The sequence below is a fragment of the Hippopotamus amphibius genome, chromosome 9 (genome assembly GCF_030028045.1).
Source record: "Hippopotamus amphibius kiboko isolate mHipAmp2 chromosome 9, mHipAmp2.hap2, whole genome shotgun sequence".
Lineage (NCBI taxonomy): Eukaryota > Metazoa > Chordata > Mammalia > Artiodactyla > Hippopotamidae > Hippopotamus > Hippopotamus amphibius.
Window position 1 is genome coordinate 96,436,496 of NC_080194.1, and position 21,787 is coordinate 96,458,282.

The 21,787-nt window shown below is 47.1% G+C and overlaps 1 protein-coding gene across 6 annotated transcripts in view; it reads right to left on the bottom strand.

Annotated features, from left to right (window-relative positions):
* Positions 1-21,787, bottom strand: part of NCAM1 (neural cell adhesion molecule 1) — a 310,065-nt gene that overhangs the window by 61,429 nt on the left and 226,849 nt on the right. For all 6 annotated transcript variants that reach the window (XM_057749795.1, XM_057749796.1, XM_057749799.1 and 3 more), the window contains exons 2-4: positions 3,074-3,148; positions 1,198-1,416; positions 15-158 (exon numbers count right to left, since the gene is read on the bottom strand). In XM_057749795.1, the coding sequence (XP_057605778.1) occupies positions 15-158; positions 1,198-1,416; positions 3,074-3,148 (438 nt within the window). The remainder of the gene's footprint in view (positions 1-14; positions 159-1,197; positions 1,417-3,073; positions 3,149-21,787) is intronic.

The window sequence follows — 21,787 nt, forward strand, 5'->3', positions numbered from 1 at the left end:
CAGCCAGGTCTCACCATCTTTTTTCAGGATGACATCTCGGCCTTTGTGTTTCCAGATGATGGTTGGGGGGAGGGAGCTGACCACATCACACACAATCACAGCATCTTCCCCCTCCCTGAACTCCTGGGGGGTTGGCGCATTCTTGAACATGAGCTTCTCTGGAAAAGGAGCAAGAGGAGAGTGAGGGAAAACAGCTGGTTCTCCTGCAAAGATCCGTTTTCACTGGCACCATACTGCTTGGATTCCAGTCCATATATACGGTGGTACCAAAGGAGGTCCCACCCATCACTTGGCCAAAGTTGCAGTCAGAGCAGCTGGCACAAAAAGGGAATATGTCACCTGTGTTTGGCAATTAGTGTCTATTCAGAGTGCTAAATTTATCGCATTTTGTGCAGAAAAGGGTCTGCAGAGGGAAGGGTGTGTCTTTATCAAGGGTCCTCACCGTGCGGAATGGAGCTAATGAAACACAACGCACAGGTAGAATGAACTGGCAGACCATCTATTCCACAATGAATAGTAGAGGAAGGACATCAGTCCTTTCTCTGTTCCCTACTCTGTCTGGCACCCCAACCTCAGCCTGTCTATGGAGAGAGAATCGCGAAGAACAGAACAAAGGAAGGGCAGGCTTATAGCAATAAATACTGTGGCAGTCAATACCGTTCCATTAGCTGTCACCCATCATGACAAGAGGACAGATGCATGATAACAAGGAAATGAGATACCACCTCTAGACTGACTTCAGTGGCAGTGGGAACTGCCCGCTCTGAGTGGCACAGAGTGTTCATATAATAACCTCCACACCCCGTGGAGCCTTTGCACTCCATCACCAGCAGGAAAGAGTGAAATAAAAAGGATAAACCAAAGTGTACAACAGTCAGTCAACACTCAGGGAAGGGCGAGGGGAACCCACATGAGCCCTCTGGGAATGGTGTAATTTGAATTTAGAGAATGGAGGCCCGCGGGAGGTAGCTGTGACCAGCATGAACACAGCTGTGAGTTCGGAGTTGGCCAAGGATCACTGGAAAACGCACTGCAGCTCTTAGCCTGAGGCAGAAAAGACTTAAAGGAACGGGGGAAAGGGGCCCTGTCAAGCCCTCAGCGGGTCCTCTACTCCATCTCACTCTCTCTGTTACCTATGTGTCTTCCTGGCCAAGGCACAGGACAGGGCGCACAGAAGGAGAAGGAGGAGGGTCTTACGGAAGATCTTCACGTTGACCGTGGCCTCTGACTCGGTGCCATCCTCCGCAGTGACCACACACTTGTAAATACCGGCATCGTCAATGTTGGCATTGTAGATGGTGAGGGTGGAAGAGGAGTCATCGTTCCACACCACCGAGATCCGCTGCTGGTTCGGGGTGAGCTTTTCTCCATTGGGGGAGAACCAGGAGATGTCTTTATCTTTGGCATCTCCTGCCACTAAAGAGGAAGAGATTATTTTCAAACCACTGATGGAGAAAAGACAAAGACCCCTCCAGGGTGACAGCAGGTACTCAGTAAGAGCTACTGAACGAGAGCTCATAAGGCTTGATGATGGGGGGTGTGACCATTCATGTTGGTGGCTTCTGCAGTTAATTGTTATGTACGTAACATCACTTACAGTATTTGGAAAGAACTTAACAAATACTGGTGCTGGTATTTCTCATCATGGTCCTATCCCTAGTGAGGGAAGAGAAGAGATATTTATTGAGGACATAATGTGTGCCAGGTGCAAAGCTAGGAGCTTATAACCTCACTGAATGGGGGGGAGGGGGGCAAAGGGCGTTAGTATCTGGGATCAGAGCTCAAGGGCTAGTTGGTCTGAGCAAACTCGTCAGCTTGTTTTCAAGGACTTAGATTACGGTCTCCGAATGGGAAGATGAGACACCGGATAGTCTCAGAGTATAAATTCCAACCACTTTTACGCTAGCATCTGCCTGCACAAACTGCCATGACTGTCGTTTCAACACCTCCGCCTCAGACAGGCAAATGCACCTGCTTAAATGTTGCAAAGAAGGTAGCCCACGTGTCCTCTCCCCAGGCACCTCGGAGGGGTGGACGCTGCTGCAGAGCTGTCCTGACACAGAGCTGGAACAGGGCTCTGGGATCCCCGGATGTAGCATCACCCTGCCTCCCTGCACAGTGCCCTTCCCCAGCCCGTACCCCACGCCCTGCACGGATGCTTAGTGTGGAAATGAAGCAGCCTTCCTTTCAGGGCCCATCACGTTTTCAGTAAATATCACTATTTGCAAGATGTGCTGTGGGCTCCACGGCTGCATCTCCACGTCATTTCAATTGCTATAATGAAGGCAAAGCTGGAAGGAACACATGGAGCGGCCACCAGCCGCCTCAACCAGCGCAAATCATGACAGCACTTCAAGGCCCCTTCCTGCCGCAAGCGGCTTGTTCAATGTCAGTTTACACCTAGCTCAGGTCTTTCCCGGGTCTTTCATGCTCCAAATCCCAGGCACGTCACCTACAGAGACTCCAAAACCTCACATGAAGGCTTCCCTCCACAGGACATTTCCTGATCATCAGCTGAGCTGTGGAAACTGGGGTGTATTTTCTAAACAAAAGACAAGGACGCCAGGTCTGACAAATTCTGAGCTCTGGTGCGGGCAAGGGGACAGAATATTGGAATTCACTAGAGAGCTGGGAAACCCAGGGCACCCGTCCTCAGTAAAAGAGATACTGGGACTCAGTTTTCTTTCAGGCATGTTGTAGGCCTTCCAGGAGTTTCCTGCTCTGGGAGATTCTAATAACCCTTACAGGGACCCACTGAAGCATTCTTTTTGATCCAGCCCTGCTCCCCAGTGTCATTCACAGAACTCTGGATGTACTCAGAGCAGGGAGTCTGGGGCTGCGCCGACTTTCCTAAGAAAATCCCTGGACCTCCATCATGAAGCAGAAGTCCACACAGCACATTTCTCTGTGCTGGGGCAGCTTTTGTGAGGGGAAGGGAGGGTGTCTGAGCACTTCCCCTGGCTCCTGGGTCACCCAGGATTCCAGGCGCACTGCGATCAGCCCGGCAGTCCCAGCCCCCGGCTCTGCTCTGCGGGGTGGGCTTCCTGAAAGGCAGTGTGACACGGGCACTTGCCTTGGCATAGGAAGAATTTGGACTCTCCAACGCTGATTTCCCCTTGGCTGGGAACAATATCCACCTGCAGAGAAACTGAAGAAGACAAAGCCCAGTTTAAACACACGTTTGAATTTCTGAGACAGAAACCAGAGCTTTCATTCAAAAACGGAGTCTCCCTGCTCACTTCAAGAAAGAGTGAAGAGAGGAAGGAGGTTGTTTGGGTTTTGAGAACTTGTCACCACAGTTCCTCGTGCTGAGGCCAGGAGTGGACAGGGTTATCCTCTATCAGACAGTGCAGGGTCCCCTGGAAAATCTGCGGTGACTTCTGCCCTAGATGTTTCTGACCCCTTGAGAAGGTTTGGGGTCCTGCTTCCAAACAGCGGCACGTGTGGGATTCATGGAAGCAGCAGCCCAGCCAGTTCCACAGGGATCATCAACCTGCAGCATCCCCACAGCTGTGCTAAGAGGGAAGCCCACTGCTCCACCACCCTGCGCAGGGTTTCCTGTCACTTCCCCACTCTGCGGAGCTGAACCACTGCAGGGAAGGACTCACCGTGAAGATGCAAACTGACTTTGAAGCAGGGGATGCCACGCACACGCTCACCTTACCTCACGGCTACAGGACCAATACATCTCTTTTCATAAGGGGAGACAGCAGTCACACGTCATCACCCCAATGAGTCAGTCACTCTTCTGAAATGCTGGAGCCTGTGCCCTGCGGTCCCCTGCATCCCTCGGCTACTGCACTGCATCTTATTTAAATACCCACATGCTCCACTCCACCCATAAGACAAAACACATTGCACCGGATCTCACAGATTCCTGTATTCCTGGAGTTCCTCCTTTATCGGCTCAGAGCAGACAACCGTTCCTCATGAAAATATAGTTTTAGGGTAGGAAACATGCTGTCATTCATTGGGATTCTACTTCCTTCTGCCTTTCCTCCTCTTAGATAAAGTAAATCTGCACGCTAAAAGCTAAGGGAGGTTTGGGTCAATGCATGCAGCTTCTCGAAGCAGATATGAAGGAGGGGCTTGGACAAAACAGACAGAGTAATAGAGACTCAGTGAGCCCTTCCTTCTAAACAGCCATTTTCTCTTCACAGTAGAACGGAGGGGATGCTCGTTGCCATGGTGACAGACTTGCAGGCAGAGCTGCTGTGGGTCTCCGTCTGAGCTCGTTTGATGAAGCAACCACGGTTGTGCTCAGTGGAACAGAGGGATCAAAGGGCCTGCTTGGGGCAGGGAAGGGGGATCGTGGGGGCAAATCAGCAATCGGGGGCGCTGCCTTCCTAACCATTCTGCAGACAAAGCAGCCCATGCAAGAACCCAGCAGAGGCTGCAGAGAAAGGGATGGTTGGGTGGGACAGGAGCTGAACAGGCGAGGAGGGAGGGTAATGGTTAGGAATTGGGAACAGGCTGGGAGGGGATGCTGAGCCCTCCACTGTGAGAAGATGAAGCGGGAATCCAGAGACTTGCAAATGCTGGCTCAGAAGAAATATTATAGCAATTGAGGGGCAGTCTGTCTCTCCCTTTGTCGCTTTGTTGCCAATTACTCATCTGGGGCTCAGAACAGAATTCCTCCTGACAGCAATGAAAGGTCTTTCCCTACCTTTCCTGAATTTCATCCATAGCACACAGGGCTGCAATGGAATATAATGCGGGGGCCACGGCAACGAGGGGCGCAGCTGTGCCCAGCTGTGGAAGGTTTCTCCCATCACTCACCTCTGGATGGAGTCATAGGCCACTCAGTTCCAACCTAAGGGAGCAGCAGGGGTCCCAACCATTACCATGTCCCACCTCCTCATTTTCTGGATCAGACAAGAGAGGTAAACTGACTTCCCTAAGGTCACATCAAGTGAGGGCCGGAGTCCAGGCCACCTGGTTCCCAGGTAAGTGTTCTTTCCATTACATAATGCTGTCTCTAAGAGTAGAGGAGAAAACGTTTCCACTGAGTTGAACAAATAATCCTGCCAACCTGGGAAGCAACCTTCAGATGCACATCCCTTAAGAGAACAGAGCGAGCCCACAGTATTTGGGGGAGCACAGGGACCTATAGAGAGGGCTACAGGCCAATGCCATCCATCTTAAGGCCAACCAGGCCTTTTCTGTCCCCGTCTGTGGCTCACGTTCCATGGAACAACAGGCCTGTGAAGCCCAGAAGCTGTGCCTATGCCATCCGTCACCTAAGTGATGGTCCTTTCTGGAGTTTACTTGGGGAATCTTTGGAGAACTGGAGGCGTATTTCTGCCTGGAAAGTTCACTGGCCCATATGCTGTGTATTAGCAGCCAGCTTCCACATATGGATGCTGTTACTCTCACAGAGCCCTTCCTGCTTGGAGAAGGATTTTCTTATCCCAAGTGAAAAAACAGCCTTCATTTTTTTTCAGCTCTTTTCAAACAGAACATGACTCTCCAGAGGCAGGAGAGCACGGCAAGTCTGAAAAGTTTCCATCCTCAACTGCGGCCAGTATCTATCTCTGGGCCAAGGAGAGAAATGAGAAATGAGAATTATAAAGGAATTCCTGGCTTCACCAGATCCTACGCACACATTTATCATCACAGACATTTTTGAAAGAAGAGGTATCCATTTAGATGCCTGACCTTTTGCACACATGGAAAAGATAGTGATTTCTCTTTCTAGACACCAGTCAAAGCCCAGTCACAGGAACCCCAGACTCTCTGAAAAAATCAATGCTTGGATGTTTTCCACCCTAGCACAATGGCTGATGATTCTTCCTCAAATGTGAAACCTTGAATTATTACGTTTAATAATGGTAAGTGGGAATTCTGCTCCAAACTCCAAACTCTTTCCCTTCACTTCTTGTGGCCTTTTCCTTTCTGACTGTATCAGTCCTCTCCCTGCTGCCAATAAAAATTCCTGCCTTGACTTTCACCTTTGTCCATTTGCAAATATAACTGAAATTTCCTCGCCAGGCCTGAGACCCTTTAGAGCAACTACGAAAACAATTCTCCCAGAAAAAGTTATCTCATTTCTTGCTCTGCAGAAACATTCTCTGCAGAAATGCAGTGTGTCATCTTAGATGCATCCAAAGACGTACGCTTATGAACACAGGTAGTTGGACCCAGCTGGGACCAGGGGTGGGCTTTCAGTGTCCTCCCATAAGGACGCATCCCCAAGGCCTCTGGCAGCCTGTTCACACTTTCTGGTTTACAAAACACACTCTGTTATTTCATCTGAGGCTCAGGACAGTTCTGGGATATAAAAGGCTGATACTATTGTCCCCATTCTACAAAAGAGGGAATCAAAGCTCAGAGAAATGAAATAACTTGCCCAGGGCAACGCAGCTAGTAAGTAGTAAAGCCAAGATTAAAAATCATCTAATTTTGAGGCTCCTGCTCTTCCCCCAACACTGCACAACTACCAGTAATCTTCTGTTGGCCTCCTGATGGGCTCATTATCGTTATTACCTATTAGTTACCATTTGCTGTCTTTCTAAATTATGGGCTAGAAAGAGCAGAGTGTACAAACATCTGATTATCAAGTTGCTGCTATCATTTCTACTCTGGTTAATTATATATAACTGGCCTCTCTGTTCACAGCATTATAACCATAGCATTATATGTCCCATTTTACAGATGGGGAAGTGGAGGCTCAGAGCCGTAGGTGATGGTAATGGCGGGGTTAAGATTCAAACCCAGGTCAAATGGCATCCAAAGCCCCAGCCATTCCTCCCACGCTGTTCCATCCCTTGTGAACAGACAGAAAAAGCTTCTCTTGAGAATGGAATGAGTCCCTTCTCCACGTCTCATTTAAAAAGTAAAATAACGCTGTGAGAGATGTATGTTTTAAAATGTTTTTTTCTACTTAAATGTCTTTTAAAAAAATTGATTCCTTGTTCTGAAAGATATGCCAACCTGTTTAGCAAACAGCTTCAGGTTGAGATAGAAGTTTTGTGATTCCTGCCTCCCTAGCAGAAGCAAGCTATGAGTCTTAGTTGATAAAGAAAAGGGAATTAAAATTTCAGTTCTAAAAGATGCTAAGGCACTTATCAGAAGAAGTGGGGTCTTACTAAAGAAAAGCAAAAGAAAAAAAACATTCTGATTTCAAAAAGAAGTTCATAGATTTCACCTGAGTCAGCAACTTCTTATAGAAGTTTAATTTCATGTTCTTTTCAGATTCTAATGTGCTTGAGGAAGTAGGAGCTGAAAGTAGAAAACGAGCCCAGGTCTCTCCCATGGCTAATTGACAGTACTTTCTTGTTAAATGGTTATAAAGACACTGGCTCCTGAGGAAGACAGACTACAGAGATGCGGCAGGCCCAGGGCCAAGGTAAGCGCACCTGAGGACCATGCCCTGGTCACCAATTTAAGAGATGGGTGAACGATAGAGGATTAATCTGATCAGTGACTATGCATCAGATAAAGAGATTTTCCAGAACCTATTTAATAATGGCTAAGGATTTTTGAAAAAGGCATCAAAGTCTAGTTCTACATTTATTTTGTCAACTGACATTCTAGAAATGAGCCTTAAACATCACTATTTAACCACTTTAATGGAGACCTGTTTTTTTTATTTTCCAAAGTGTGCTAAAGTGTCTTTCATTTGACGCTATGGAAAATCCAGATATCAGAACCAGGAGCCTGATAACTGAGGGACGCCCGCTTGCCTAGACAGTCTGCTCTCCTTGTTAGCAAAGTACTCGAGGGAAAATAAAGGACAATTTCACTGATAAACCAAAGAAACTCAATGACTGTAAAACTGAGACTAACATGGCAGTACTGTAGAGGGGGGAAGGCCGTGGGCTCTGGGCCAACCCTCAGCTCTCCCACTTACCAGCCGTGTAATCCTGGCCAAGTTATTTAACCTCCTGGTGCCTGTTTCCTTATCTCTAAAATGGGGACAAACAGAACCCACATCATAGGGCTGTTGGAAACATCAAATGAATTAATACATATAGAATAGTCTCTGGTACATAAAACACCTTTATACTTGTTGTGTATTATTATTCTTAATAAGCCTCTATCAACAACCCTTCCCAAGGAAGTTACTTCGGTTACTATTTTTGAGAGAAGCTGTTTCCCTTTATGGTTTTAAATAAAGTAACCTTCTGGAATGATCCATGTGGTGGTCAGGTGGACCGATTCTACTCTCTACATTACTTTATTTATCTTGCCCATCAGAACTTTTTTGGTATAAAAGATGACTGAATTCAATCAAAGCCCTAAAAACAACAATGTAGGCACTCTACCCAAGTCACTTCACCTCAATTTTCTCATCTGTAAAATGGGGATGGTAATAAAACTGAATTCATGTGGTTGGACTGTCATGGGAATTAAATAGTCAGGAAAGAGTCATGGTTAAGAAGTCAGGATCTGGAGTCAGAGAGGTCCAAATCCCAGCTTGGATACTAGTAACTCTGAGTTCTCAGGAGAATCTCAGAGCCTGTTCTTCACACAGGTAAATGGACGTAACAACTCGATCAACCTTGTAGGGATATTGAGATGATTTAGAAAAGCAATGTATATAAACTTCTACACACAGGCTGTGTTTGTTGTCTTTTAAATGATTGATAGTATGTATATGATAGTACTTTGAACCTCTCTCTCTCTCTCTCACACACACACACCCTCTAAACAAAGTCCCCAATAATGCTTGCAAAGAGAACAAGATAGCAGGAACCTTCTGTAGACTACTGGATTCAACTGTCCAAAATCTACTAAGGGGTGTGTGTATATATTTTTATCTATGTGTATGTATGGGAACATCCACTGAAAGCACAGATAAAAGTGTGTGTGTGTGTGTGTGTGTGTGTGTGTGTGTTTATGAACAGAATAATTCAACTTGTCTGATTGCTATTGTTGCAAGAAGCAGCTGGACACAGGTAAATTTATCTCATTTTGGGAGAGAAAAATGAATAAACAATTATGGATGACAAAGGAGTCTCGCCCATCCTTGACACGTGAGTCTCACAATTCTGGCTTGTGCTACTGTTGACAGCAGCTGGGTAGAAGCAAATCAGGTAGACTGTTTCACTTCCAAACATGAACCCAAAAGTCAGATGTCAGTTGAAAGTAACTCTGAAATACCCGTTCTTACACATTTTGGCTTCTGGTTCTGTATTATGGCATCACAGTGGCAGACCATATTCTGACTGCCACTGGAAGCAGCCTCGCCGTCTAAGTCGGTTCACAGCAGCAACCGAAATCACGTAGGAGTCATACCCAGGGCTGCCCGTTGGCCAGCCTAGTTAGGGCCCCATCTACAAATGCTGAGAATCCTGTGTAATTCCCATTTATCCCTAAACACCCAGCAGTACTCTAGCTAGGGTTTCTAAGCCAACGGAGACAAATTACGACCAAACCCTCGGGAGACCCTCTGTGTGCAGTCCGCACAGGACCATGGGCCCCTGCCCTCCCCCAGTATGTCAGCCGCCTGGAGAGTGAAGGAAGCGCTCAAGAAAGCTGTGGTCCCCTTGGCTGACAACATCAGCACACAGCAGACGTGTGAGAGCAGAACTCAAGACTGGAGGAGGAAGGGCAGATAGCTCTTGGTGGTGGTCTGGGCCCGTGTTTTATGCCTTTTGAATGGAGAAACCAGAGCTTTTGTATGAAAACAAACTATATAGACAAGCTGCAGATAAGATACAGACTTTTCTAAACCAAACTCACTTGGCTCACATACCAAGCAGGTTTCCAAACCCTATCATTTTAATAAAGCCACCCAAACTGAACGATGTTTCATTACAAAAGTGATGCAATGAGAATTCCTGGTGAAAATTCTCTTTAACCTCCTCACACCCCAGGACTTTTCCAGAGTGATGGGGACAGGTTTGCAGAAGGTGAATATGGCTTCAGGATTCTTCAGCTTTCTATGTAATAGGATACTATAGTTGCTAGTATAATGTTACACTAAGGAAGAGAAAGTATTGAGTATCACTACACAACTGAGGCCTAGATGATTAATCTGATATCCTGTTACCCCAAATAATCTATCCTATGAAATTCTGGTAGCCAAACAGCAGAAACCAACTTGCTAGAAGCAGGAGGCTCTATTTCTTAGCACAATAAACTACACGAGCTGCTGGAATCAGGAATAATTGGGTCCTGGCTCTCTTCCATGAGGCTGGCTTCAAGTCAGAACACAGAGCCAAGGCAGATAACAGCTTCAGCCCCCTTGGCCTCCCAAGTTCCCTGGGTTAAATCAGTATTTCATTAGGTCTGATCAGATGGTTTAGTTGTCCAGAACTAAGTCAGTGGTTTCAAACCATGGTCGTTGTCCCCATGGACTACTTAGAAGCTAGAAAACTTGACTAATGTCACACAGTGTCCTCGTGCTTCTGGTTATAGGGCAAGAAGATCTACGCGTTGGTTTGATCTGCTCACATGTGATAGACATAATATTCTCCAGGCTGTCACTCCCACAGCCACCCCCACCCCCAAGAAAGTATACAGTTCCTACTAGCAGCATTCTGGAGTCACGAGAAATGATTCAAAGGGATCTTAACCAGGGGTCCAACCCAAACAAACTCCATACCACACCCACAGATCAGACACAGGACAGAAGCCAGCCGGACTCTGATGAAAGGAGCTGGATGGTTCGCTTGTTTTAATAGAGGATCATAAAGGAAGGAGACGCATTGAAGAATTTACTTAATTTTTTTCCCCAAAGGAGCAAAAGGTCAGAAGTAGCCCTATAGAGCCTCAAAAGGGCCAGATTCCAGGCCAGGCCTTTCCGAGTGGGCATCAGTACTGTCTCCTGCAGTCCACAAGGGGAGAAGGCAGGAATGTGCTACAGCCCCCATCCTGGGGAGCACCCAGCGGAGGGCGTGAGAGTGTGCCAAGAGGGGGCAAGTGTGGACGAGGGTTACCCCGACATGGCCAGAGCTGCACAGCCATTTAGTAACGGAGAAGGTTCGAGCTGGGGGGACCCGACATATAATCCCCAACCCTTCATTCTGCAGATGAGAAACACAGGAGCAGAAGTCTGGGGTCCCTGCAGCAAAGGTCAGAGCCACGGAGTTGGGCCCACGTGCTGACTTCTGACCAGAGGCCTCTTCTTGCTTCTGTGTCTCAATTGCTTTGTGAGCAATACCTCCGTAGCTGTTTTGCCAACTGTTTCCTCCTTCCTGGCTTGTCCTGGTCTTACCTCTCTCCCCAGAGAGCCAGAGTCATCACTTGGAGAGACTGGCTCTATTACGTGCAGCTGGGGAAACCGGGCAAACGGCGGGTGGTCTATCCATCCTGTCCGAAGCCCATCAGATTACATGATGCCGCCAACACCAGCCCACCTTTTAAACAGAAGCTCTGGTTCCTTGCTTCCTTTTCAGACTGTCCTTCCTGCTGTTTCCCTTTTCCGGGCCGACTGCCTGCAGGCCAGCACTTTGCCTGAAATTGAATTACTGAAACGTAGGGCGAGACGCAAATAGATGCCTGGAACTCAGCTAAGCTTCTCTAGATAAACCACATGAAATCTATCAACCTGCCCCGATAACCCAGGCCTTCTTAGTGACGGCTGCATGCGATTTGATAGTTTCCAGGATGCCCCTGACAAGGTTTCCTTAGGTCTGCTCTCCTGAAACCTTGCCTAGACATAGTGACTCATCCAACTTCTCTTCCTCCGGCTATAAAAAGGTACTGATACAAGGCGGATGGCCTCTCTCCCTCCCAACAGCTTTTGCCAACATGGCAAGAAGTTGGAATTATATCTTCTGATATTTGTCCAGCTGTTGTTTGCAGATGTTATATTCTTCACACCCAGAAATTAGAAATGTAGAGAATGCTGGCATGCAACTTCATCCTGAGAATTTCAAATCCTGCCCGTGTCTTTCAGAAATGTCCTTATGTGATCATAGCTTTCAGCACATCTGGGCTATTGAAGATATAAAGGCTTACAATCTCTCAAACAGCCAGTGCAAAGAATTGTTAAATTTGGCTTCTGTCAAGTGAAAAATTCACATTCTCAAACCAAGATATATTGTTTATATATAGAGTGATTATTTTGTGCCAGTCCCTGTACTGAGCACTTCACTGAGTGCATGTAATCCTCATAGCAACCCTACAAAATACGTAGTTATTATCCTATTTGACAGATGAAGAAACTTAAGAACTGCAAGGTGAACTAACGGCCCAAGGTCACAGAACTAGTGAGAGGTAGAGCTGAGATTTGAACCCCTGGCAGCTTCGTGGCCCTTGATCTTACATATGTGTTACATAAAGGTGGTTTCAATGAAAGTCAGCTTTCATGAAAAAGGGGTTGGTCTTGTGCTGGATGAACTGGGAGTCAAGCACATGAGTAGAGAAAAACACTATCTACGCCGGGATAGACTGATTCTGAACAGGGGCAGGAAACGGAGGTTGCTTGAGTTCTGAGCCCAGCAGGCCACGATCCTCTCCTGCTGCAGTCCTGCCTTCATCCCTGAACTAAATCCTTCTACCCCCTCTCCTCACTGCCAATGTGCCAGCCTTCGATGCCTGCCGGCAGCCACCAGAACTCAGCATCGGCGGTGGCCACCAACAGGCATCAGGCAGAGGCTGTGAGTTGGACTTTCCCATCTATGGGTCACTCCTGATCCCCCAACTTGGATTCAGGATAAGCCGTATCATCCCTTATTAAAATGTGAGTATCAGAATTACTCTTTGACGACGCTTAAGTTGTGACTGGTTCTTCGTTCCTCTGCAGGGTGTGCATCTGAACTGGATTACTGATGCAGCTACTCGGCCGGCCAGTGTTCTCCCAAAGCACTCACACTCCTTCAGAGGCCATCTGTAGAGCGTCATGGTGAAGAGATTCCTATCAGAGGTCACACTCTCCTCTGCGGGATGGAGAGTCCATTCCCTACTCCCTCTGCTACTGTCACCCCTCATCAAACATTACCCGACCTGTTGTGTAACCATATTACAAAACTCAGCCACTTAATAATAATTTTACAAATAGCATACCCACTATCTGGGAAATAACTGTATTACTTTCTTGAATTAGAGAACAAAGAAGAAAGCGGTCGTTGGCACCACTAATTAGAGTAAGAGCTGACATGCCCTATCCGTCACTATGGATTATCAGGAGCTTAGAGGCGAGAGCAGCCGCAGCCCAGGTGGGTGCGGAGAGGGGCGAGGGGAGAGGAGCAGGGGCAGCGGCAGACGGTGGCTGTGTGGTGGTCCTGGCGCATCTGAAGTACATCCTGGTCCTGAGTCTGCGTTGCCACACCTGCCGACCTAAGGACCCACCCACATGTACGATTACCCACAGCATTGCTTTCTGATCATCAGTTAAAAGTCCTCCGGCTACATCTGTGGCCTCCTGCTGTCTTCACACGGTGTGATTTCAGGGACCCAGAAGAGACCCCCAGGATTCCCCCAGCCCCAGGTTGGCGACTGACATGACATTTTCATTCTTGGTACTTCTGCCTTATGATGTGTATGCCCACTAACAGCCAAGCAACTCTACGTAGCTATCAGTCTTTTCAACTTATAATGAATCAAAGATGTGGAGAGAGTTTGTTTGGAGGGCTGGGAAAAATGGTCTGCTGGGTAGGAAGAGGGAGTTTGGGAAAAAAAAAAAAAACAAACCCAAAACCAAACACACAATATTCCCACTCATCTTGGTAGCTGAGACCTTCCACGTGTGCTAATTATGCTCCTTTCTCCTCAGAATAATGCTACTACCTTAAAGAACTGCGAGTCATAAACATTAAACATGGAGTGAGATCCTTAGGATAAATCCCTTACTGTTTTTTTGTTTGGGTTTTGTTTCTGTAGTAGCGTTTTTATTTAAGCAACCAGCACTAAGTTCTTTCATTATTCACGTACACTCCTTCCCACCCCCAATCCAAACCCAACTGTCCTTGACAAACTCACTTTGCTTTATCCAATAGGCAGGAGAGTCTTTGAATCCCAGGCTGAGAAATCAAAGCCAGAAAGATTAAAGAGAGCCCCCCCCCACCCCGCAAGACACCATGTTGTAATGGGCTTTGATGTTCAAGGACTAAAATGAGTGGGTCCCAAGGAGCCGACTTAAAGGTCAGAGGCAGATATGATGCTCACCCAAGAGAAACAAACACACACCAAACTCCTCCGATGGTGGCAGAATCCCTTTGGAAGGATTTCACAGAGGCAATGCTTCTTAACTTCCCCTTCAAGGTGACAAACTCTAGTTCTATGAGCAACTTTAAAACCAGGTAACTAAACCCTTATTCCTGGATCCTTATCTCAGTAAGAAGGAAAAACCTGCCAAGAGACAAATTCTCTTTAGGGGAGGTTTGTGGGAAACTTCCTCACATTAGGAGACCAAACTTCTTTCCTGGCAATGGGGGTTTAGTGTCCACTGTGATCCTGCCTGGTGGTTCCAGCACCAAGTGTCACTAAGGGGCCTGGGCAGGACACAGGGGAGAGAACACGTGCACATGCACGTGTACACAAACACACACACACACACACACACACACACACACACTCCCTTCCTCACCTTGTCTCCCCGGACAGCAAACTCCCCTCAGGAACTAACTTCTGAACTTTGAAGATGATGTCAAGTCACAGTGACCAGGCAAAACTGGATTCCTTAAAAAGAACTCAAGTCACTGACCACTGAATTTTCCTTCTTTAAAAATAGAGCCAGGCTCATCACTGGCTAAACCTGGGTGTGGAAGCACTCGTTTCTACTCCAAACTGGACTGATAGCTATGATACCGAGAAGCACTTAAATGAGCGGAACTCACACATGATGATGCTGTTTTGTGTTCCGTGTAACTTTCAGTTTTCTTACAGCCCCACCAGAAACTCTCCAAACAAGCTCCGTGCTGCAGGGCTTTAATGGTGCAGGCAGACAAGGCTGCAACTACGGCTGCCTTAGAAGCCGCAGTGCATCTGTCTGCTCTCAGGATGACTGTGTTGTCCTGGGGTAACTCAGCAGATGTCTTTGAATCGTGGATCATGACAGAATGGGCCACTCATTTCACATGGGCCGGGATCCCCCGCAATGGGTCTATCTTTTGTCAAGTGGAGTCCCCGCCTTCAGTCCCCTTCAGTCACCTCTCCCCCCCATCCCACTCCACCCCATTTCTCAGGTTGGCCTTCTGAATACTTCCATGAGACAGAGAGACAGAAATCCTACACATCCAACAACAGCAACAAACTTTGGCCAAAAAGAAAAAGCACCGCTGCATATGGATATACAGCCCCCTTGTTTGCATTATACCTTATTTTGTAACAAGGCCAGCTGCCTTTATTTCTATAAACAAGGCACAGCTGTCAGCATTACTCTTTGGCCTTTAACGACGCCAGTATCGTATAGAAAGCTATTAAACAGTAACAACCTGACAACCAAGTCTCCTAAAGGGCCAGAACTGCAGGAATAAACAGCTAGAGAAAAAAGAGCTCGCAATCCCAGCAGCCGTCCCTAAACTCCCTTGGGGACAAGGAATTTGCATCTGAATTCCATCCTGCTCTCTGGAAGTATAAACCATTGATGACTCTCTCTTCCTCTTTGCTATTATGGGGTCTACACATAGATTTACATTTCATGAAGCATTTCTCACTGAATCCGTTCAGGCAAGATGACACATTTTGTTTTCTCTTTTTTTTTTTCTTTTTTTACAACTTAAAATTGACCGTTTTAATCATTTTAAGTGTAAAGTTCAGTGACATTAAGTACATTCACATTGTTGTGCTACCATCACCACCACTGCTCTCCAGAATTTGCATCTTGTAAAACTGAAACCATCCCCATTAAGCAATAAATCCCCATTCCACCCTCCCCCCAGCCCCTGGCAGCCACCATTCTACTTTCTACTCTGTGAATTTTTTTTTTGACATACAATAAACTGCATGTATTTAAAGTGTACAATTTGATTTTTTTTTCTTATTAGTAATATATATATATGGCAATCATAATCTCCCAGTTCATTCCTCCCAACCCTCCCCACTTTCCCCACTTGGTGTCCATATGTTTGTTCTCCACATCTGTGTCTCTATTTTTGCCTTGCAAACCAGTTGAGTTGTACCATTTTTCTATCAGGCAAGAGGACCCATTTTGAATAGCCTACACGATATTACCAACACACACACACCAAGATCCCCAGTCTGCACAATGTCGTTTCAAAAGCCACTGAACTGTGAGTTATATGCCTGCTTCCTAGGTAAGGAGAGGTGATGAAAACACCTAAGCGTCCCCCCCCAAACTTCTACGTAAACGCTGAAAACAAAAACAAAAACAAAATCTACCACATCAAGGACTTCCTGCCCTCTACATCATGTCCTTTTTCACTGACCCTTGGGGCAAGGCTATTAAATAAACAAAATGGGCTCAAGTCTCGGGTTGGCCTTTGTCTTGGACCAAGACTCCCTGTAACATCACAGAGAAAAAGACCCAGAGACCAAGGCCAGAAATCAAGGGGGTTGGGTCCGGTTTTCCCACAGCAAAATCTGCTGGAGACTGACTTGCTCCTTCCTCTTTGCAAAAGGCCCTGCTGTGCAGCTCAGAGATTCGGAACTCCCTTAGACACCAGGTGCCAGAGACAGAGTCTCAAAGGTGAGAACGGGTCAAAGAAGAGAGCTGAGAACTGCAGTCGAGAAGGAAACTGCCTTCAGGGGAGAGAAAAGAGTTGGAACTAACTGGATGACATGTTACTGCAGTGTCACGACGGCCTCGAAAGGGACTCGGGAAGCAGCCACCATATAAGCTGATTCTGCTGCTTCTCACAGCCTTCCAGAAACCACCAACTGTGACGTCAGTGTCACATCCAAGCCCTGGGTGAGCAGCCTCCTCCCTCCTGCTGTGTGCGCTGGACTCAGAGGCCACACTGGAGCCTGCCAGGAGTTCCCAACTGTCTGCACAGAGAGCTGGCACAAACCAGACCGCACAGAGTGCACGATGTTTCCTTACACTCTTCCGAAAGTGACCGTGCTCGATTCTTTTCTGCCAGGGAAAGTCAACCAGGACCACGGAGGGCTGATTCAGGGCTATCCTGGTCTTAACTATCAAAATCTGACCCTAGAATCCTCTAAAGTCATGGAAACCATAACAGAAAGGGATTTGGAGGCATGGAGGTGTGAAGGTCAGTCCTTCCTCCTTGTCTCCACAGCATTAGCCTGACCTCCATCACAGCATCACTGTGTTATAATGTAACGTAGCAGTATCTGTTTGAATGACTGAACTCGTAGGACTGAGCCTTTGCGTGCTCAGCACACTGGATGCCCTAAAAGATGTGCTCAATTAACACTGTATGCCCTAAAATATGTGCTGAGGATCTTCTTTGATTATTCTTTTCTGAGGTTCACACAAATCTAATGGTTCTGAAACACATGGGATACAGGAGTTCAGACCCCGGGATAGTATTAGGTTACCTGCTTAAGAATCACCTGGATGCTTGCGAAAAATAGATTTCCTCACTGCACCCCTAAAGATACTGATTCAGTACCTCTGCAGTAGGGCCCTGTGATTCTAATTTTAAAATGCTCCTCAGGTGATTCGGATATGTGGCTAAGTGAAGATTCTCTGGCCTATTCAATAATCTACCTGGCATAACTGATGAATTGCAAACAATATCAAACCCATCTCAACTCTTCAAGGCCCTGCCTGACATTTTTGATTTTTACAACCCTTCTTATGTTGCCCTGCTACTTGGCCATTTATCACATTAAGTAACGTGACACAGCTCTGCAGAAAGTTCTATTTCATGCACTTCTTTTCGACTTCGTCACATTAGCTTTTTAAGAAGTATAACCCTATGCTCAAAACCAATATTTAAGTAAACATCACACTTTCCTAAAAGCAGATATGCCCTGCAATTAAAATGGATATAATAATAAAGCACAGGAAGTTACAACTGGGTACCACCGTCCTGTCCTTATCACAGAGTTTGACATCCTTGGTTCATCTAGCCCAGCAGGACAACCTGATGCTACAAATGGAAGGGCTCAATCAGTGTCAGTGATCAGTTGAGCAGTCTTGCTCTTGCTTTGCCAATAAGCAGGTCAGCCTGAGCTGTTCCTTGTATAAGCCACATCTGTAGCTCTGCTCCCACAGATGAATGTGCTGGGCACTTAAGTGGATGTGGTGCAAGAAATCTATTCTGGAAGCTCAGGGCAGATCCTTGATAACTGCAAGAGAAAACAGAGGTGAGGGGAGGTATGAAGCGTCAGACACTGTCTTCCTAAAATGAGACTTCAGTCTTCAGAAATTCTGAATTAGCTCTAAATCATAAAACAAGATGAATTACTCCTACAGTAGCTTCAAAAGGGCAGTTAAAAAGGATACCTGGTCCTACCTTGCAGTCTTCCAGCCTAGAAAGCATTCTGGTCCATGGTATAAGGAACTACCTGCCTCTTACCTTTATTCTGTGATATTGATGAATTTCAAACCTTTACAGGACCGCTTAGCAGGCCTCTCAATCCCTTGCTGAACCTGATAAAAGAAAACTTCCAATTGTTTCAAATGATTCCTAGCTGAATTCATCTTGCTTTCAAAGCTGCAGAGTCCCAAGGACGAATGCTCCTCTTATATGTAAAAGATGATTATTTATTCTTAATATCTCTATGCGTGCTCATTGATTTTCTCCCCTCCCTACAACAAAGGCTTCACTTTAAAAGAAAAGATATTTGGGGATTTTATTAGTTCTTCCCCGAATGTGGGAATGCACAGACACAGCGCAAATGCAGATGCTGCTTCCACCCGAGTTACAGATCTTTCTTACCATTCAATGTAGATCTCTATGGCTTACGCACCCCCTACAAACATACTCCCACACGCAGGAAATGTAAAAGAAAATGCATAAATACTTTTTCCTTTAAACCCTTTTGTTTCCTCCATTTTAAGCTATCAGGAGAAATTCAAACTACCCAGAAGAGTCTGTCACGTCTGCTCACTCTCCTGAGGCCACCGAGGGGCCCAAAGGGACACCCAGGGCACCACATGGGGACCGCATTTGCTTTCCAAGTGGCCAGCGCACATGAGCACAGGTAAGCCCCCAATATGCAACTTCTGGCTGCTCAAATAATTTGCAGCTGAAAGTTTCTTTGTCTTAAAATTAGAAATTTATAACAATATTTGAGATGACTCAAACTGAAGGAAAAAGGGGAATAAAAGAATCACACCAAACAGCCAGATTGTAAGCTCCCTACAGCAAGGTCAGGTCTTTTCTGCAATTTCAGAGTGTCTCAGGCTTAGTTTTATGCCCAGCAGGTTCCAATAAATGCTCTCCATGGCCTGATAGCAACCCTCCTTTCATTTATGTTTTATTTCCTGAGGTGAATATTGGTTTCCTAAACGACTGGTTAAAAAAAAGCATTTAAAAGATGTTTTCAATGAAAATGCCTGGGTCAGTCCCTGAGAGTGAGGCCGTGAGGTCCAGTGGAAAGAGAACCCCTGTGCTACACAGCGGGAGATCTGGATTCTGGTTCTAAGCGCCTCATTTGTGCGGTGGCACTGGTGCCCCAGCTGTAAGATTAGGATAAAAGTAGAGGCAGAGGGTGGCAAAGCGGGAAAAGCAGGTGAAAAGGAACCGGAAAGCCAGGCTTTTCATTGAGCATTGCCCCTAAAACATCTGCTGCGTTTGAGGTAAGTCATTTTATTTTACCAGGTCTTGGTTTATTCCTTTGGAAAGGAAGGGGTTGGACTGACTTTGAAGGTCCATTCCACCCCATGGTCATACGACGGGGGCCAAGTTGGCAGTTCATCAAGGAGTTTCCCCATTTTCCTGCCAAGGTTGGCTTGTCCCAGCCCTGCCAGGTGGGGGTGGGGGTGGAGCTTGAACCTGCAGGTGCAGCCCCACCTGGCTTCTGAGCCCGCCCTTACTGATCCTGGCGGCTCATCAGAGCCCCAGCCCCAGCAGGAAGGCCAGTGCTGCCTCCTTAAGCCTGGGGCCCTGGAGCACCGAGGAGGTGCCGCCCTGGTGCCAGCCCCCTCCTGAGGTGGGGCCCTGGACTCTGGCTGAAGTTCTGGTCCCAGCCAATCTGACCACCCGGGATGCCATGCTGCCACCCACTGAGCCTGGAACATGTTCCTCCTCCACTCTCCTGCTGCCTCTGCTCCTGCCTCAGCGTCCCTCCCGGCTCCTCCACTTTGGTGAGACAGAGACGGAGGTACTATTTGCACCATGCAGTGGTAGGGAAGACAAGCAAAAGGCCCCGTGAGCACCTAGTACACAGCAGGCACTCTACCGGTGGTAATCATCATCCCCACTGATGACCATGGTGCGGGGCAGACAGAGGAAGCGCCTAGTGGCTGTTAATTACACCCTGTGAGAGCCCAGCAGAGCAGCCTTAGGGCAGCCCGATGGGCGAGCGGGCCCACTTCGCGCCCTCTTGCTGGACGATGCTGACACGAGGGGGCTTGACAAGCTGCGCCTGGCCCTGCTCCAGTGCATTCCCAGTCGTCCTTGGACGCATTACCAGCTGGTAGCAGAATGAGTTAGAGAAACACAGAACAAGACAGACTATTCTTTTATCCAGACTTTTACTCCCCTTGGGGTACAGTCAAAAAGCTTGATGTTTCTTTAAGTGTTTACTCACCCCTATGGACTTAAGGGAAGACATATGAATAACTCTGAGGACAGTAAGCTGTATTTTGCCAAATAACGTCATTACAACAAGGGCTATAAGAAAACCAAGGAGCTAGAAAGAAATTGCTGTCTCCATTTGTCTTTTTCCCCTTCTTCTCGCGTTTATGCAGTAGTAAGCTACTTAGACGTGAGGATGTACCCCCGGGGCCTATTTCAAGGAATACTTTTTGAAGCTAAGTGGCTAAGTGGTTTCATTCAAAGAAGGTTTAAACTCTGGAGGCAAGTATGTCAAAATGGAGTGGAGTCCCTTAGTCTAAACCCAGGTGGCTATCCATCAATGTAATGAAATCAGGAGAGAATCAGAGAGGCTGCACCAGCCAAGCATCACCAGGATTCCGGTTACTTCTGATGTCCAGTCCGGTTTCTGGTGAGGAGATGGAAGTCCATCTGGACCAGAACCACATGGTAAACCCTTCCCTAAGGAAAATCTGGCCGTATCATTGTAGGATATGCACACTCTAAGCAGGTACCTGGGCAGCAGAACCTGCGTCTCCCAGAGCCAGACAGTCTAAAGCCCACCAAACAGAGCTTAGGGTACCTTGCTGACTTGGGCAGCCAGAGAGTGGGCAGCTTGGAAGCACGAGGCTGACAGTGCCCAAGAGGCAGCCTGGGGCACTGCCCACAACACACATGCTCACACCAGATCTTGCGAATGCCTCTAAGCGGATTCTCTCAGCCTAGGAGGAACTCATTCTACTAGCAACTTGTCTTGACAGTATTAGTGAAACTGAAAAAAAAAAAAAAGACAAAGACGCCCCAGTAGAAGAACTGGCATTGCTCTTCCAGGTTGGGGATCTTATATCAAGTAGTAAAGAGAAAGAGCAGTACGAATGATGCTCCCCCCACCCCCAATCTGGGATACAGCACTCACACCCGCAATCAAGTGTTTAACTCTGGACCAGAGGCTTTACCAACACCATCTCCGGGACCTAGCACTGTGCTTGCACACTTGAGGGACCGAACCTCACAACCACCCTCCATGGGGGGGCTACTCTTACCCATTTTACAGATGAGGAGACTGAGGCCTACAGAGGTGAACTGAATTGCCCAACATGACACAGCTAATTGATGGGGGGTAGGAGGCTTGGATTTGAGAACTCAGGGTTGTTCTACTCCAAAGTCCACTTCCTTTGTCTTATACCATGACGCCTCCCGTAATGCAGTGAGGCTTCCAACAGGAGACTTATTTCTTCTCCTTTTTCTACTCCAGGTACAGG